The following is a 19187-nucleotide window of genomic DNA, read 5'->3' on the forward strand; positions in this document are numbered from 1 at the left end:
CAGGTAAAATACAATGCAAAATATTAAAGACGCGGTGGTAGCTCAATCTTTTGGGGACTGGACTGAGAAGCGGAGGGTTCCCGGTTCCTGTCTCAGTACAGACAAAATATGGGAGGCGTTCTGGAATTAGGAGAAGGTACCCGAACACCTTCACAGCACTGCCAAGGTACCCTTGAGCAAAGTACCACACCTATAAATACTGATATAGGGCCCTGCGATAAACTAGCAACTCATCTAGGGGACTACCCTGCCTTTGCCCATTGTGTATCCCCCCATGACTCCTAAGGGGTGAAAGCGGTTAAGAAGATGAGATGAGAACATAATAAAGACATGAGCTGTGTTTTTCATTTTGTCAAACTGGCAAACATTATCCCAAAGATTACTGTACAGGATCCAAGATTCCTGTCAGGTCGATTTCTAGCGATATCCCGGAAGCATTATGACACAAGAAATAAAATGCACAATCAGAAAAAATGGCAAATAAAATGAACGTTGTAGTCTGGTTAGTCTGGCCTCAATTAAACTGATGAGAAAAGAAAGCAAAGAAATTTGATTATTCCAAAATAAAATTCTTGTTCTTTTTATTAGGTCCAGTTGAACAGGTCCAGCTTCTGGCACCTTTTGTGGTCATTAGGAACAAGGAAGTGAACATTACAGCAATGGTCTTGCCCAGTCATCCACGTACTGTAACGTATTTCTGGTGGCTCGGAAACAATACGGAGGTAGGTTTTCCCACAACGCTCATTAAAAATGGGGGAAAAAAATCGTCTTATAAAAAGTTAACAAATCAACTAAATAAAATGAACTGTTTGGGGAAAATCTCCACCATCATTTGGGAACTGACATTTTTAATCAAATTGTTCCATTAGCAGTAACTTATACGAGAAGACACATATAATTAATATCTCCAAACTGGCTGATGTGTTCGTGAGATGTGTTACACCATGACCAACATGTAGCTTTTGTTATTGCAGCCACTGATCACATTGGAAGGCAGCATCTCTTACACATTCCCTACGGAAGGAATCCACACCATTATCGTCCAAGTTGCCGCAGCCAACGTCATACTTCAAGATACCAAAGCTGTCGTTGTGAAAGGTCAGCATTTCTATGGCTTTAACTGTGCGCTTTATAGTTTCAATCCTTTGGGTTTAATTATGTAATGTACATCCTAGTTGGATCACGCTCAAGCAGCTTCCGTTTTCTGACCGAGAATTAACGCTTCCTGAGCTTATCGCCTCTTCCCCAAGTTAAACGAATGATAGCACAATTAGATGCACCTCATTTCAAATTAGGAGTTTGTCTGCAAGTATCCATAAAGTGTTCTGATTTATGACAGCAAATAAGCAGGAGTAAAGCTGTGCCATTTCTTAATTATCTCCAAGAGCATGTGGTCAATTTGGCCAAAGGGAAGTGAAGGAGTTATTAAAATCTGCCTTCTTTTCATCAACTGTTAACCACCTGAAATTCTACATAATGATAGTGTCCCCAGCTACACAAGAATAATGCCCCCCCCCACCAATGATCCAAATGAACTAATGGCTGATTCCACCCCCCTGACTCTCCTCGACAGAATTCTTCAAATCTCTGCTTTTATCTTTCTCCCCAAATCTGGATGAGTTCAACCCTGACATACCCGAGTGGAGACAGGATGTTGGGAGAGTAATTAAGAAAGCTCTACTCCAAGTGAGTGATTTTCATTTTCTTTGTCCTTTGTGTTCTCTCCCTCCCATCTTGAGGAACTCTTCTGTCTCTTTTTATATCCGCTACTTTCGCTCTTCCGCCAACATTTCTCCATTATTTCCTCCACTCCTATTACCTGTGCGCCCCAACACCCTGGGCTCATTGGTGCAGCAAGAGGGAGCCCTGAGGCCAACCTCCGATTCATCATCAGATAGAAGTGGAACTGCACCTGCTTTCATTTTCTCCCAAGATGGCTTCCTTAGCTGCGATTTATCAGTCAGTGATCTTACCTCCGAGCTGTAATTCTGCTCGTTAAAGGGATGTTACACAGTTGAGGGCTGTACCACATTAATGGATTTGAATGAAGAACAACCATTGTTAAGTGCCACTCATATTTCTGTTGTTTGTCCTTTCTATATATTGTCTAATATCACTATTCTTTACTTTAAAATCTTATAGAGCTGCAGAATATTTATGCAACATCCTCGAGTTCTGGAAGTCAAAGTCGCAAATGTGGGTATATTTAAAAATGTTTTAACCGGGAGAATAAAAGGTAATAACAGGCTTTATTTTTGGATTAATAATTGCTGCTGGAAGCCTTCTAAATCCTCTCATTCTGGACAGCCAGACTCAGCTGGGTGCAAATCAGTAATCAAAATGCAATTTAGCATGGACAAAATCAGGCAGCAAATATGCTGTAAATGAAGAATGTCGGCAAATCAGCTCTCATTATTCACTCTGATACCAAGATCTTACAATCATTGGTGCGGTTCATATATTTTGTTTCATATATTGAAGTTTTCTGTATTATTATTGGCATATTAGGGTGATAATTCAGACTGTTATTCCAAAGGCACTCTGACCAAGGATATCCATATTACATATTTATGGATAAGTATAATAGCATAATAAATGAGTAAGTACCTTTATTTTACCAATTCAGAATATTTGTGTTCTGAAATTCCAAATGTGTCAAAAAATTGGCAACATGTTGCATTACAGCAGGAGTACCTGGACTGGCAGGAGCTCACATTGTTGCCCAAGTTGCTGCATCTACTTTTGTTCAAGTTATTAAGTTCTATTGTTTAAAAGTTTATAACTCATTCTTCTGACTTGCCTGAAGTAAGATGTGCCCTCTGTGGTCTTTGTTGAAATGATAGAAGCCTCTGCAGCTCAGTGTTGAAACTACTTTTAGTGTGTTTGCGCACTCACATTAGCATTTACACCACTAAATCACCCAGAAATAAGCACAAATATCATCTCCTTTTGCTCTGTTGTATCACTATCTTTTTTATGGCCACTCAAATCTTCACATAAAACACTCAAAGCTGATAAACTGAGAAAGTCACAATGCTAAAAACTCCAGCTTCTGCCGCTGAGTGTTATCTTAACATTACCTGTCTCTTCTTCCGTTGAAAACCGTGCCCACACTCTCCGTACCTGGATTTTGTTGCCGTTCAATTATATTTTCTAAATCTCAGCTGTATATCCTGTTGCCTATTCTGGCCTGAAAGAAATTTAAGCATAGAACAACAACAGCCAGGCGGCTGCTTCCTTTGTTACAATGCATAAAGATCTTTATTGTAATAGAAGTCTACTATGTTACATAATTAACATAATCTACTTTATGATAAAGATTGTCAAGTCACATTAGTGGCCAGGGAATGTCAATCTTTAATCAATCTTTATTTATATAGTGTCTTTTACAATCAAAATTGTTTCTAGGTGCTTTACAGAATCCCAGGGCCTGACCCCAAAGCAACAGTGGCAAGGAAAAACTCCCCTTTAAGAGGAAGAAACCTTGAGCAGGACCAGGCTCATGTAGGGGGACCCTCCTGCTGATTGTCGGCTGGATAGAGAGAGAGGAGAAAGGGAGGACAGGTAGAGGAGAGGAGAGGAGAGAAGAGAATAGGCATAGATCATAGAAAATACATACAGAAATACATTATATTAAGTAAAGTAAGCTGCCAGTAGAGTCAAGTTGAGTGGGTCAGCGGGGTCGGAGGTCAGTATGCAGCTCTGAAGGCTGCGATACCTGTAGATGAATACAGAAGGGGGGGTAGAAGCAGAAAAACTACACAAGAAATAACATGTGCAGATGTAAGCTTTTTATTATTTTCATCACTTCTGCTTGGTTAAATACTCAACTGTTAGTTGAATCTGCCATTAGTCAGCATCCTTTGTTAAAGGTAAAGCACCTAATAACACCCAATTTATTACCTTTCATCATTATCGGGCTGTAAATGTGCATTTTTTTTCTTCAATTGATGATTATTCTGATACGGAATTCCACCTCCACCATTTTCACATACATCAAATAAAGAGATCCAATTAAAGAACTGCGGTAATTAAAGAACTAACATTAAGCTATAGCATAAGCTCACAACATAATAGTTATTATAGACACTGCGCTCTGAATAATTAGTGACATTATAAATGTAGTAATTCATAATTGAAATGTGAAATTTTTAATGTCTATTTCAGTCTAGTCCCCACTGTCTGAAGTATATTAAGTGTAATCAGCAGCACTCTATAATGCATAAATGCACTGTCCTCGACAGTCATGGGGATGTGCAGCAAAATTTGGATGTTTTAGACCCTCTTGCATTTTATGTTAAATTCCAGCCTTTTGCTGAAATAATAATAAAACGAACCTTTCACCGACTCAAATATAACTTAACTAAAACCTGAAGTATTGCACTCACACAGGTATTTAAATGCTTTACTCTATTGAAGCGTCCCAAAGACCCTCAAGGCTTTGTAGGAATGATCCCAGATTGGTGGAGACGCAATTGCAGTTAACCTTCTAGAATGTTCTCCCGGGCACTTGCAGATTCTCTGTGTTCTTGGGTTCTCGTTCATGTCTCCTAAAAAGACCATTTTCCCAGGTTTGGTTAGAGACCAGCTCTGACATGAGTCCAATCTCTAGGAAACCATTTTTTGTATGTATATACATTTTTGCAGCCTTCCCCTGATCCTAGGCTTGATACAATCCCGTCTCTGAACTCTGGGGCAATTCTCTTGATGTTATGGCTTGTGAACAGCCGTGGTTTAAGTGGTCCACTGATTTGTTGGTTCAATCCCACCCCTAGATTCTACATTTCAAAGTGTCCTTGAGCAAGTTACTGAAGCCCTAAATAGCTTCTGGGTGTCGTGTGGCTGAATGTGCACATATGGTTACAACTAATTCCTATAGTGGTTATTCTGCCATCAGTACATGGACGTGAGAGCCAACTTCTGACGGCAACCCAAAATCTAAAAGACTCTGAACCAAGCATCTAAATGTATGTACATCCAATCAATAGATATCTATACCTTTTCTAACCAACTTCCCCTTAAAGACTTTGCCGCCTGGTGGGGGCGGGAGCGGGGTGACACATAAAGTAAAAAAGTGTTTCTTATAATTTTTGTCACAGATATGTCTATATAATTTTACATAGAAAACCTGTTGATCACTCAATCTTTAGGAGATTAAGCAGAAAAGGTTTCTCTGCTTAACCTCTTAAAAAGTCTTCATAAATTGAAAATGTCTGTTTTACTTTGAAAGGCTCTGGGTCTTTCTGTGTCATTGCCTGGCTTTTCTGCACATGCCCCAGCTTCCTCCCACAGTCCATCCGTCCACAGGGGACATCCGTCTCTCACCCTGTCAATGCTGGAATTGGATTGATACTCCACCCCTATTACAAACAATCAACAACATAAAAAGATGTTTGATGGGGATTAAGGTGTCGCACTGTTCTGATCACAAACCAATCATCCTCTTCTTTAGATTTCCGACTTCCCAGATGAGCAGCTTTTGGTAGCGATTTTCCCAGGAGTTCCCACAGCTGCTGAACTCTTCCTGTTACCTCACAAAAACCAGTCAGGAAGCAAGAAGAAGAGTGAAGTGGAGCTAGAGCAGGTAACCAACTCAGCTCTGTGTGTGTGTGTGTGTGTGTGTGGTGTGTGTGTGTTTAAATGCATTAAATAATGGATTGTTTTATTTTCACAGGCATCTGATATAATTGTAAATGCACTAAACCAAAACCTGGTGGAGTTCGAGCTCAAGCCTGGCATCCGCGTGATCGTGTACAACACACAGTTAACGTTGGGTAAGAAACATTTACCCTCACTCCTGCTAAAGCTTTGGATCCTGGATCTGTCCCATTGTCCACCTTTTGCAATTGTTCATTCTTGATGCCAACCCAAAAAATAAGGGAGAGGTTTGGTGTTATAAATCAGTGAAGGTTCTTGATTTCATCGAGCCAACCAACCAGAATTTTTGCACATGTGTGCCTGAGAAATTACAATTTACCGATTACAGGCAAGACTCACTTGAACACTGTTCTTTGTGTGCTTGACATTTGAGTCGGGGGGGAAGAAAAAAAAAGAAAAATGTTATCAAATCAATGTTGGATTATTGGACCCTCATGTAAATAAACTAGACTTTTTTATTGGCTAAGACCTTGGTAGCCCTCTACAGCTCCTGCATCCCAGTTCCTACATTGTATTTATTGCTTGGCTGCTTTCATTAAGATCAGAGTCTCTGGAGGCTGCAGTTGTCTGAAGCTCAGCGTGCCAGGTATTAACACTCTTGCATTTGCTCCATGTGACATTCTGTAGCGCGCAAACTAATGACATCAGAGGTGTACTCTGAAAAGCCTTCAAGCCGCTGGAGAAAGGTCAGCATGTCTGAGCTGAAGGGCTCGCGGTAACACCAGGGGGTCAGAAATGGTGAGGCAGGGCTACAAAAAAACGCAGGACAGATCGCACAGTTAAAAAAAAAAAATCAATTCAGTTCATACGAGTAGATAGTACTAACAGGTAAACAGGTAGGTTAGCCAATGCAGTAAGGATCCTATACACTCGAATTCAAACTCAAAGAGGCACTTCACAAAAGGCAGGCAGGCTCAGGAGGAAAGATAAGGGGCCACGCTTGAGGGTAATTAAAGTTAAGGCGGGTAGAGAGGAGGAGGGAGGGGGCAGACGCAGGGACAAAACATGACAAATCTGAAATATACCCAACAGACAGATAAGAAAATGGCATATGATGTGAAGGTGGCTGCCACGGAAACAGAAATTTGTACTGCGGCAGCAAACAAGGAAATGTTCAATTACGCTAGGATGGACCTTAGAGAATCGTGTTAAAAATGTCTCTTCCTCTCTTCAAACAGCACCGTTGGTGGACTCCAACCCCAGACACAGCAGTTCAGCCATGCTAATGCTTCTATCGGTGGTTTTCCTGGGCCTAGCAGTGTTCCTCATCTACAAATTCAAGAGGTAGGCATTTGGATGATGTCCACCCGCTGCCCATGAGCTGGTGTAACTCCGGCACAAATCATTAGTATCATTAGCCATGACTGAGGATTCCAAATAGAATAAGTTATGATTATGTTTCAAAGTTTCATTTGACCAGCTCATCTGGAGGTGCTAAATGCTTAATTCAATGCATGCACCAACCAGATTTAAAATGCAGAGAAAACGATTGGTATTAGCTGAATAAATTATTCATACTTAAAATGATTCTCTTGAAAAGTCAGGCTGTAATGAAAAATTGTCATTAATTATGGATACCAAATATCCCCCATTAGACTCAAGAAGATGCCTTTTCCACTGAATGTCTCAGTTGACAAAACAGAGCAATTAATAACCCCAAAACCGAAAAAGTAATCCAAAATAAACTTGACAGTGACTAAATCAAGATTGCGTCCTTAAAAATACCAACGTATGTATCTATAAATAGTCTACGCATTGCCTGCCGAGTCCTTTATGTAAAGGTTTTGCTGGCCCACTCCTCATTTTTAATCTTTGTAAATGGTCAGGAAAATCCCTTGGATCAACATTTACACTGAAGGGAGCCAGGAGAAGGAGCAGGAGATGATTGGGTCAGTGGGCCCGGGCGACAGCACGTCTAAAATCACTCTGAGCGAGTTCTCCTCATCCAAAGAGCTCATGGAGAAGGAACTGGAGGCCAGGTCCAACAGTAAGTCCAGACCTGTTTGTACAGGCCGTGTTCTATATACAAGTCTTACTGGATTTCTATTGATCTGAGGAGCCCAAGTTGTAGACAATAAATAAGTCAGAAATATTCAGAGATTTAAATGGGTCTCCGTGAGGTCTTTGAGCATATGTCTTATTAGCATTTTAAATTAGCAGAAGAACAAAGAGATGGCCCTAGATGAATTTTAACATTGTAAGTATTTTGTAATGGTTAAATAAAAGTCAGCCATAACAACACGGTGCTTGTTTTTGGATTGACAGTATAATAAAATCAATATTCCATCATATTTTGGAACTTTTAGACCTGTTTACAATAGATGGATATACATACAACATTTGGTGGATGGCGGTAAAGTAGTCATGGATCCTCCTCTCTTCTGTGTATACCAGGAAATAATGCCTGTGGATGCATCTTTTTATTGAAATATTTAATATCCATGCTATTAAAGTCAATGTTGATGAATTCTTATTTCACATGAAGTCCCGACACCAAACCATAATGGTTCTTTAATTTCCTTTCTGTTCTCCCATCAGGGGGAGTTGGAAACACCTGTGAGAGCACGAGGGAGATTCCAAACTGTACCAGTGTGTGAAATAAGGAGGAACGCTCAATGTACAGCAGAGTGTTGCGTGAGTAAGGGTTGGTCTTGTTCTGTTTTGTAACTCTCAACACAGATGTTAATAGTTTTTTAAGGGACCTCATTTATACGGACCTAGATGGACGCGTCGTCCAACATTGTCCATGCAGCAAATGTAAATGTCAATCACAAAGTTATTGTAATTACTTAGAGATTGTGCGGATGTATAAGCTACAGGATAATGGTCATTTTCGGAGTGAATTCACTTTTGTCCACATCAATGAAGAGTGATGTAAATTTCCGATGGCGTTTGTTTTAAAGATCATTTCTGCCTATATATCGACTATAATGTCTGAGTCCTCAAACAGGGAATATTATTAAAATGTACATTGTCATAATTTCTGATAAATGTATATATTATTACTTTGCACATGCCCATAGTCTGAGTACCATGACGACTGCAGAAGTGTTTAATTAAAAAAAAAAAAATTACTTAGAGAATTTAACTTTATTGCTTAGGTCCTTGACTTATGCATGTTCTTACTGAGGACACAATTTATGTGCTGTAGATAAGCAAGTGTTGTAATTATTTTTTTCCTAATCATTCAAGCAAAATGGTGAAGCAATTTTGTCTAAACATTTCACATGGTCTTACTTTTCTAAATAAAATTACTTTTGGCCGATAACTATCCAGTCGAGATGAGCGATCCGTTACCACAAATAGAACTGCAGGACTTTTGGTGGCTGTCATATAGTTAGAAGCCGTCTTAATGTACTTTTGATGTGAGCAAAAGCTTAATTAAAAGAAATTTTATTCTATGTTGAGAAAATAAGGTGCCATTCAATATTTCTAATATATCAGAAGGCTGTTGGGTTTTGGTTGTTTGTTCTGTGTTGAATTATTTTACGGCTGGGGAAAAAAGATGCACGTTGTTAAAGACTTTGTATTTTAAACATATGTTTTCTTATTTTCTTTTACCCTTGGTTGCACTTTGTTTCTTTGTAGACCATTTCATTGTGGTTTTAGAGATCACCGACCTCTTCAACAGCTAGACCGATTAATGTTTACCACGCACGAAGTAGTATGATGAAAATTTGAAAGGCAGATCTCTAAACACGGAACAGTCTCATTTCCACCTGGATTTTCACTGTTTTCTTTATTGACTGTCACAAAACAACTTATTTATTCTTTCAATAGGGCACGAAGCCGGTTCCAACATATTTAGGGAATTTATTGAAACTTTCAACAATGATTATGCTTATGTTTGCTGAGATTTTACAATAAAATGCTAGCACACGGTGCATCTGGAGTCCACCCTGGTCACATCAAGAAATTGAATTCGTTGAAAGAAGAGGCTAAAACAGGGTTTGTTTGCATTTTGGCTTTAAAATGACGAGAAACCATGTGAAAATCCTCAGAAAAACAGGCAAAAATGTAACAACGTTTAGGTGTCAGACCAGTTTTACCTTCTTTTTCAGTCATTTTATCTGGAACTCCTTGGTATCGCACTGAATGTAGAGGTGGAAATGAGAATTATGTCAGTTCATAACAGGCCGTAACGTCGTTACCGGGCAAGAACATAGCGAATAGCTTGAAAAAGGATTTTTTTTCATAACTGTAATGATGAGGAAGAATAATGTGATTTATACAGTATTCAGACCTTATTAATGGCCTGATTGGAACATTGTGAACAGTCTCCTTGCAAAGAAAATTATACAATATTGTGGTGATTTTTGCTAATCTCAAGATTACTGATGTGCATCCTCCACAATGTGACTCTTCAAAATGTTTACAGAAAGCCAAGTCTCAGCATTTATGAGAACACTGCAGCATTTTATTCACCTGACAGGTTTAAAAGAGTGTTGGCAAATTCAGACCGGAGCTGAAATGAAGAGATGCCAATCGAAGGGTCCTCATAAGTACATGTACTTGAGTAACACTCTTAGTTTCCGTCACTTATTTATGATATAGAATTTTCTGGTCGTAAAATGTAATCAAGTAGCAGTAGTAGAAGTTTGTGTTATTCTGAATAAATAATGTAAACTCACTTAGTTACATTCCATCACTGAGCAGGAGACACGTTTTAGAGTTGAAACGTGCCAACATGCCGAAACCTGTTTCTAGAACAATATTGAGCGTCTGCATATTTGTCAGCTGTACAGCAAACTTTGTGCAACTTACCTGTTTGCTTTTTTTTTTTTTAAATGAGAAACTGTTCACTAGAAATTGCCACAATTATCAATCATCATATCTTCAAGGCAACGTTATTATTGCGTGTAATTATGTGTGAATTCAACATCTTCAGATTAATTCATACTTGAAAAATGATGGGGAAAAAATTATTGTACTGTTCTTAAGTGCACAGAAACCCACCTTGCATGCACCATCAGTAATGCTCTTATTCAGCTTTAGTTTAATATTTCTACAGTAAAGCTGTCATTTTTAAATTGTTTCAAATAAATGTATTTTTGTACATCAATCATTCAGTGTGATGATATTCTTGTGACATTAAGAGTCTAAAGCAGCTGTGATGTGCAAATTGTTGGGCCGCCTGATGGCTGTTAGCTTCTGTACTATAGAGGGGTGCTGTTTGTTCAAAGGGGTTTTAAATACACTGTTTTCCATTTAAAATATTTAATGGAACCAAAACGGCGCTAAAGTGTCAGATCTTGATATGCATCAGGGAGCGAAACAGTCTGGAAAAGTCAGTTAGACTTTCTTCCTCTATGCCCTTTTCTATTAAGACCAAGAGCTTGGCAAAGATCTATTGACAACTGTTGTGTGAGGAACATCTTCATTTATAGATTATATCCACTTTTACTGACACCAACATCTTGTGCCCTTCCTGATAAAGAAATAAAGTAATAATGATGAAGTTACGTCCCGCTTGCTGTGCTGCACCTTTTCATGTTTAAATATATATCTTTCTCAATTTCACTGGACCTGGATTACAAATGCAACCCCTAAATTATTATTTGAGTCTGAATAAAGCGTGATTGGTGCTTCTATAATTAGTGAGGATCCATATTTTCCTGCTTCTTATCCCATTGATACAAACGTCCAGTCCACATATTTCACTTTAAAAGACTGCAGAGTTCTCTAATTACGCCTTTGGTTTTTGTCCAGTTTGTCCTCATTTCATTTCATATCGTCTGTGGTAGGTCAGCTGTTCAAACAGGTGATTTGCAGGATGTGACAGTTGCCAATGTTGGGGGCCCTTTAAACTCAGCGGGAGTTTCAGTCCGAGGGAGGGGCGAGGGCAAGCATCTTCTCAGCAGAGGGGATGGCCCTCTGGAGCGATTTCTTCTCCACACACACACACACACGCAGGGGATGTCAGCGCGCTCTCAAAGGAGCACTGGCAGAGTGACACCAGCAGTTTTTCCATCAAAGTCCATCTCCCGGATGGTCTAAGGGACAGGACAGCCCTAGTTTTCTTGCCAATCTGTGGGGAAGACAGTCTAAAAAGCTGAGCTTAAGTCCACAAAAAGACATGTTGGACAACCCTGCTGCTCTGGGTTGAATTAATGTGACCTTGCAGCAGTTTCTCAAAGTCCTTCACAGTGTGACAATAGACCTTGTGAAGAGCCCACTCCACCTGGCCTGCACAGTCTTTTAAAACACACCAACACACACTGTCAGTGCCAGACATTGTCCTCTGGTCCATGGCCTTCAGTGGGTGCTTGACCTCGTGTTTCTCCAACCTGCTGATGTGGCTGCTGTGGGCTTGTGGGGCAAATGCAGCTGAATAAACTAGCACTTTCCTTCTCACCACCTACATTACAGTTTTATTACTCAGCTGGGACTTGAACCAAAAACCCACCAACTCCCATCAGCATGATTAAAGTCCACAGCAACGATGTGGACTGTAAGGAGACATGCAGCATACTGATGATGGTATTGTCTAAGGGTAGCATTAGCATCCAGCCATCACCATCACGACAGTTAACAATCGAGGACAGTATGATCATTATGTCCTGATGAAATGGCCACACCTGCATGTTTTCATGTACTTCTCATAAAGGCTACACATGCACAGAAGCTGTCTCCATGGTGATGACATGAAGCTAGAGTCAGTAGCATCCAGTGTCACCTGGTTTGCTGGCCCATATTTTTGGTTATTACCAGCTGTCCAGAGGTCCAATCCACCTAATTAGAAATATTTAGACAATGGTGAAGTCAGATGATGTTGGTGCACGGTTGCAGAATCAATCTAATGTGGGAATGTGGTTGGGCAAATGATCCAAAAATGTTAATGAGCCCTACTGCAGCACCATTAAGAGACCATCTTCTTTCATTAATCAATAAAATCCCCCAGTGCTGCCTCTGACTCACTGTCCGTCTTATGAAAACACTGAATGGATCCACACAACAATCCTGCAAGCAAATTATCCGCTAGCTCAAACCAAATAAGTTGGAAACAAAGCTGTTGTGCTCAGAGAAAGTGTCCACGGAGAGGACAGCTTTGTCATCTCCATCAAGTTTTTGTCTCTTTCCACTCACTCCCATGGAGATTACATTCAATGAAGTATGAAAATACCCCGTCATTTAATAAAAGTCTGACTCAATAAGAGCGTGTTTGGTGGACAGAATGTGTTCGAAGCAGAACTCAAAGTAAATCGATTGTGGTTTTTGTAATGACACTGAAAATGTAAATGCATTTGCTGGTTTGTTTAGGCTTTGAGGTGGAGAACTTGTTCACAGAATCCTTGCTAATCTTTTATTATAATTATTATTCATGATGATGATGGTTTGTATGTGTGTTAAATGTTACCGAGTGATCCTCAGCTGGCCATCAGTAGGAGGTCCCCCAAGGTTTCTTCCTCTTTAAGGTTGATTTCTATTTCTTACTTGAGGCTCAGCAGCTAGAGTGAAACTAGAGACTTAAGGAATATATATATATATATATATATATATATATTAGACTTAGGAATAAAAAAAATGCACTGGGTTAACTGGGTTTTTATTAAAAAGCTGGAGTAAAGGTAATGTTTTCATTTTTTTAATGTCACTTTTGTTGATATTTCGTGTTTTCTGCTCTTTTACATCATTTGACACCATGAAATCTCTTGATTGATGCATGATAAAGAGGGTAGGTTGGGGTAGGAGGAACCATCTCGCACGCTGCATGAGTTTTCATTTAACTGTCATTTTTCTTACATGGCAATGAGCAATACAGTGTTCTTTGAGGGATTCTTGCCCATTTCTTTAAGATTCCCTCTGCTTTTGTTTTAAGATTTCTTCCTCAGTCAAATCTTTGTCCTTTTTTAGAAATAGGCATTTAATATACATCCTAAAATGTTTAGGTGTGCATGTGGCCAATCCTTTTCTGTGAGTTTTTGCTAGGTGTCTAGTAGAGCATTCAGCGTGGTTGAAAGGTAGATAAGACAGATACATCAGATGCAGAGTTTAACATCAGTGGCTGCTCTATCTTGATGACAATTTAGATATTTGGATTAGTGCTACCCCTTAAAATAACCCATTAAAAGATAAGTGTAAGGGATAGTGAGCCATTTAGAAAGTTTGATTACTTTGTTGATTACTTAAGAGGGATAAAATAGATTAAAGCCTTTAATTAAAAAGAAAAAAACATCAGATACCAATCTCTTTAAGGAATGAGAATTATTATGTTTTCCATCCAGACAGTTCATAACACTTTTTTTTTTTTTAAACCAGCTCCAAACGTCCAGACCGTCTAAAGCTGTTCGGCACATTTACATGTAAATCTTTTATCGTTGTTTATTTGGTGTACACTGTCATTCTTTCACCTTGTTGCCTGCTTGCAGACAAATGTGCCATTTAGCCTTAAAATTAGAGAAATAAAATTACTCAATGTTCAAAATACACCTTAGTGTTCCCTTAGCCACAAGCTCAAGGTGTTTACATTCAGTGTATTTAATAAAAAGGGATTTCATTCAACCCTCTAGAGACCAACCCTGAGACCATTAGGTGTGTATGAAGTAGAAGTTGAGACTGTAGAACAAGAACAATGATGGCAATAAACTATATTGTGGTCCCTCTGCATCATAATGCAATATTGTGTCAGACGATTTATGGGCTGCCATGGGCAGCAACATAAGCAGAGACGCCCAGACTTCCCTCTCCCCAGCTACTTCTTCCAGCTCATCCAGGGGGATCCCCAGGCCCCCAGGCGTTCCCAGACCAGTCGAGAGACATAGTTTCTCCAGCGTGTCCTGGGTCTTCCCGGGGGCCTCCTACTGGAGGGATATGCCCTGAACACCTCACCAGGAAGGCGTCCAGGGGGCATCCTGACTAGATGCCCAAGCCACCTCATCTGGTTCCTCTCAATGCGGAGGAGCAGCGGCTCTGCTCCTCCCAGATGGCAGAGCTTCTCACCCTATCTCTAAGGGAGAGCCCAGCCATCCTGGAGGAAACTCATTTCGGCCACTTGTACCCGTGATCTTGTTCTTTCGGTCATTACCCAAAGCTCATGACCATAAGTGAGAGTAGGAACGAAGATTGACCCGTAAATCTCTTCACCACTACGGACCGGTGCAGAGTCCGCATTACTGCAGATGCCGCACCGATCTGCCTGTCGATTTCCTGCTCTAATCTTCCCTCACTCGAGAACAAGACCCCAAGGTACTTGAACTCCACCACTTGGGGCAGGATCTGAACCTTGAAAGGCACTCCGCCTTTTCCCGACTGAGAACCACGGCCTCGGATTTGGAGGTGCTGATTCTCATCCCAGCCGCTTCACACTCGGTGGCGAACTAATCCAGCGATAGTTGGGAGTCACGGGCCGATGATGCCAACAGGACCATATCATCTGCAATGAGAAGAGACCCGATCCTTAGGTCACCAAACCAGACCCCCTCAACACCAAGACTTTGCCTAGAAATTCTGTCCATAAATGTTATGAACAGAATTGGTGACAAAGGGCAGCCCTGGCATCGAGGTGAGGTCGACTATATCCAGTCAGAACTTCTCAACCTCGCACACCAGCTCAGGCTCCTTTCCCATCAGAGAGGTGACATTCCACGTCCCTCAAGCTAGTTTCTGCAGCCAGGGATCAGACCGTCGAGGTCCCTGCCTTCGGCCGCCACCCAACACACAATGCACCCCCTTGATCCCTCCTGCAGGTGGTGAACCCACGGGAAGGGGGTCCCATGTTGCCTCTTCGGGCTGCGCCCGGCCGGACTCCATGGGCAGGGATCCGGCCAACAGGTGCTCGCCAACGTGACACACTCCCAGGCTTGGCTCCGGGAGGGGGCCCCGGTGACCCGCGTCTGGGCAAGGGAAACTTGGAACCAATAATGTTGCTCATCATTAGGGGTTCCTGGGCTATGCTTTGTTTGATGCCTCACCTAGAGCCCGTTTGCCATGGGTGGCCCTACCAGGGGCATAAAGCCCCAGACAACAGAGCTCCTAGCATAATTTGTTAAAATGCATTTTATCCATCTGACTCAAATAGTTGTGAAAACCTGGAATAAAATCAAAAAGGGAACCTAAAAATAAAACCAAGGTTGTTCAAACCATAAATTAGTTTTGATGGACCAGAAACAAGAATTAGCAACATTAAAAATGTAATACTTTATTATTCTGCAGGAGAAAAGGACTAGGCAGCCAAATTTAAAGAGGTGAAATTATAAGTTTAAGAATTTAGATACTATATGTAAAAATGATTACATCAGTACTGGTTGCCTGATTTCAGTACATGGGGGAGACCAACCACTTTAAGGAATCACATCAACACCATTTTTTCCTATTGTGATTTGTTTCACCAAAACAAAAGAATGAAACTAATGTAAAGGGTCTGACAATGATTACCTGGAATTTCAAGTATTTTTGATCAGTATGACTGACTGAGTAAGGCGAAATAGCTGCAAATGGTGGAAATGAAAAGATGTCACCGTCACCTGCTTAAATCTGCAAATGGGAAACAACAGCTGGTGTTTCCACTTCTTGATTGTCTGACTTTCAGAAAAAAAAGAACTCCTTTGGAATGGGCCAATCTTGCCTCTTCAGTTTCTGCTTTTCAATTTTGATTTTTAAAAGCCCCTTTGATGAAAGTGATTTACATAAATAACAAACACTAGGAGAGCAGTGCAGATGCTGTGTGCTGCAGAATTACATGAAAGAATAATGATGAAAGACACCAGGTTCTAATGAGGCATCTGGAATTGCATATAAAAAGGCAACCTGGTGTATTTCTTCACTCCTGGGTAAATTGGTCCTTGTCCTTGATGCTGTGCATGTCATTAAAATGGCAGATGCCGTGATTTTCAAAAGTCAATGCCAAACTTCAGAGACGAAATGCAAGATTAAGCATGTTGCCAGGTTAATGCCTGACTGTTTTATTTATGGGGACACAAAACAGACAATACCAGCCCAAGTGCTCCTTAAATTTCTCCAGCTGAGAAAAAAAAGAAAAAAAAAAGGTCAGTTAAGTTTGAATATCAGTCAGAACAAAACTCATCCCTTGAGCTTTGTAGGAAGTTGAATTAATTACCAAGCAGGGTCTCACACATGAAATGGCTCCTGAGATAAAAGCACAGCTGGCTAGCTGCCTATTGTTCTTCTAATTGAAAAAAAAAACCCTCCAGGTTTCTTTTCAGCAGTGTAGCCAAACTGACCTGGGGTCAGGAGCTGCGGTCAAAATTACTCCCCATTCCCTATTTAGTGCACTAACTAGGGTGTATGCCATTTTGCAGGGGTGTCACGTGAGGATCATTTCTGTAGTTAGTGCACTTATTGCATCCCATCATGCATTGTGAAAAGACGCGGTCAGCCAAGCAAGGAAACCCATCATTCCTCGTGGTCGCACACGTGAAGAGAAGATAGTGATGTTTAATTAATAAACACAATTAAAGAAAATCCTCATCTAATGTCCATCTGAAGTGGGTGGGCTTTGTGCCCAGAAGTGGGTTTTCAGCTCAGTGAGTGCATTCAACCCAACTCTAGCGAGTAGGGAGTACAAGAGTGTGTGTAGTGTTGTGGGTCCACACCTGCTACTGGTAGCACAGTTGGATTTGTTGAGAATAAAATTATTAAAGAAAATCTATCAAGCTATCCTTAGTGACAGGTTATGTAGTTCTGGATTTCAAAATTGCAACTAAACCATTGCTATAAAAAAAAAAACTTCACCTGATACTTTAGCAAATTACAGGCCCACGTCTAATCGCCCCTTTAATCTCCGATTCTGGGGAAGGTGGCGATGATTATAACCTCACATGAGATCAAATAGTCATTTTCAGCTGAGGAGGATGATCCTGCCGATTCATATCAGGGTTTATGTCCATATTATGGATTCCACACATGGAATATTCTCATTCACTCAAACCAGGATGCCAATTTGTGAGGCCATACATAATTAATGACCAAAACAACAATCACAGCTGATCTCACATAAGTCCATATGTGACATGAGCCTACAGGATGCCTTTAGATATAGGATAGAGCTGAATTGTATACAAAAGTATAATGTTTTATAGTCTGTGAGGAAAAGCCATGCACACTCCACATCTAGAAACATCTTCAATATTTTGAGGAAAACATTCCAAAATATATCTGTATCAACCAGCCAAACCTATATTTCCTTTTATATTCTTCCTCATCCCCAAAAGGGAAATTCTCACCCCAGACTTGCGAAAAGTGCAATAATCGTGGTTTCTTCACTTACTTTTATCTCACTTATTTTGCTTCAAACAACTTATTCAGAGCTCATTAAGACCAACATACAACAACGGCTGCAGTGAAAGCGCTGACAAGACTTCTAAAAAATGTGCACTCGGGCAAAGTGAAACAAACTCTTGACACAACTAATTAGGACTCGAACAACTGGATATTAAATTACTGATTTCATTGACCAGGACAGAGAGTGTGTGTGTGTGTGTGTTTCAGGCTTGCTATAGAATACAGAATTCATCTTAGATCAATGGTCAGATTTTCCCAAAAACTATAAGCGGTTCATGTGCAAAACTTGGATCCATATTCTGACGGCAGTAGTAGTCGCGGATCCTCACTAGAATTTATTGTTTTCACCAGTGGCCTTCCAAGTTTGAGGTCAATTGTTCTAGCCGAAGATGCCGTATGATTCCTGATTATATTGTTCCAACTTCCAGCGTGATTCGATGTCGTTGACATTGGTGTCACTGCAAAAATTAGTGTGTGCTCCAGGGCCTCTTGTTCACGCTGCATGCCAATCGAAGATGAATGCATAGATGTAGATTTTCTTCTGTTAAATTTCCTCTTAAATGCACACAGTACGCACGTTCAAAAGGTTTGGCATATGAGAAAGGGGCTTAACTGCTCCTTCTTCTCTTATATTTAAAGTCTCCTCTTCTCTTAGAATATAGTGAACGTGTAGAGCGTTACTCTTCGTGTCCAGTTCTTTGTGACCGAAACAGCTCATGCCAGAACTTTCCCTTTAAAGTTGACTCATAAGATGAACAATTCCAACAGCTAAATAAGCTGAAATAGTTACAGTGAGAGTAAAATCATATGCTTGCAAACCAGTGCATGCTGGCAACTTGGTTGTTTTCAGAGTTAACCAGTCTTGTTCAAGGACGAGGTTTATAGCATCAAATTTCTGCTGCTGGCACTTCAAATGGTACCACATTTACATGACTGCTAAGGGCAGACGGGTTTTAGCTGCAAGCACCGCGTCACTATGAACAAAACTATCCAAACAGTCACTCATCATTTCTGGAGAGGGGAAGAGGTTATGGAGCCTCTGGTCCCAATGTCTCTGGACCACGACTACAGAGCCAGTCACGCCCTGTGTGTTGACTGGAAACAGCATGACAAGCTGGATATAGAGACAGGACCCCTTCTCTTTTTCTCTTGGAAGCAGAGGAGTGTGCGTTCATGGTATGGTGTACGTCATTTGATACAAAGTACATCAAATCCGGTGCAGTCCTCTGGTAGCTAGAGGACTTAATGAACGGTTTCAAATTATAGTTAATGTTGGCACAAAAGCTGCA

At 40.5% G+C, this 19187-nt stretch overlaps 1 protein-coding gene across 1 annotated transcript in view; it reads left to right on the top strand.

The window, feature by feature from the left end:
• sorcs3a (sortilin related VPS10 domain containing receptor 3a) overlaps nt 1-10714 on the top strand; it is a 104232-nt gene extending 93518 nt beyond the window's left edge. Inside the window, exons 20-27 of the mRNA XM_029851310.1 lie at nt 589-722; nt 975-1098; nt 1574-1686; nt 5453-5584; nt 5675-5774; nt 6837-6942; nt 7485-7645; nt 8197-10714. Coding sequence (XP_029707170.1) covers nt 589-722; nt 975-1098; nt 1574-1686; nt 5453-5584; nt 5675-5774; nt 6837-6942; nt 7485-7645; nt 8197-8255 — 929 coding nt within the window. The 3' untranslated portion in view covers nt 8256-10714. The remainder of the gene's footprint in view (nt 1-588; nt 723-974; nt 1099-1573; nt 1687-5452; nt 5585-5674; nt 5775-6836; nt 6943-7484; nt 7646-8196) is intronic.
• Nucleotides 10715-19187: the final 8473 nt, after the last annotated feature.

The sequence above is a fragment of the Takifugu rubripes genome, chromosome 17 (assembly GCF_901000725.2).
Source record: "Takifugu rubripes chromosome 17, fTakRub1.2, whole genome shotgun sequence".
NCBI classification, from domain to species: Eukaryota; Metazoa; Chordata; class Actinopteri; order Tetraodontiformes; family Tetraodontidae; genus Takifugu; species Takifugu rubripes.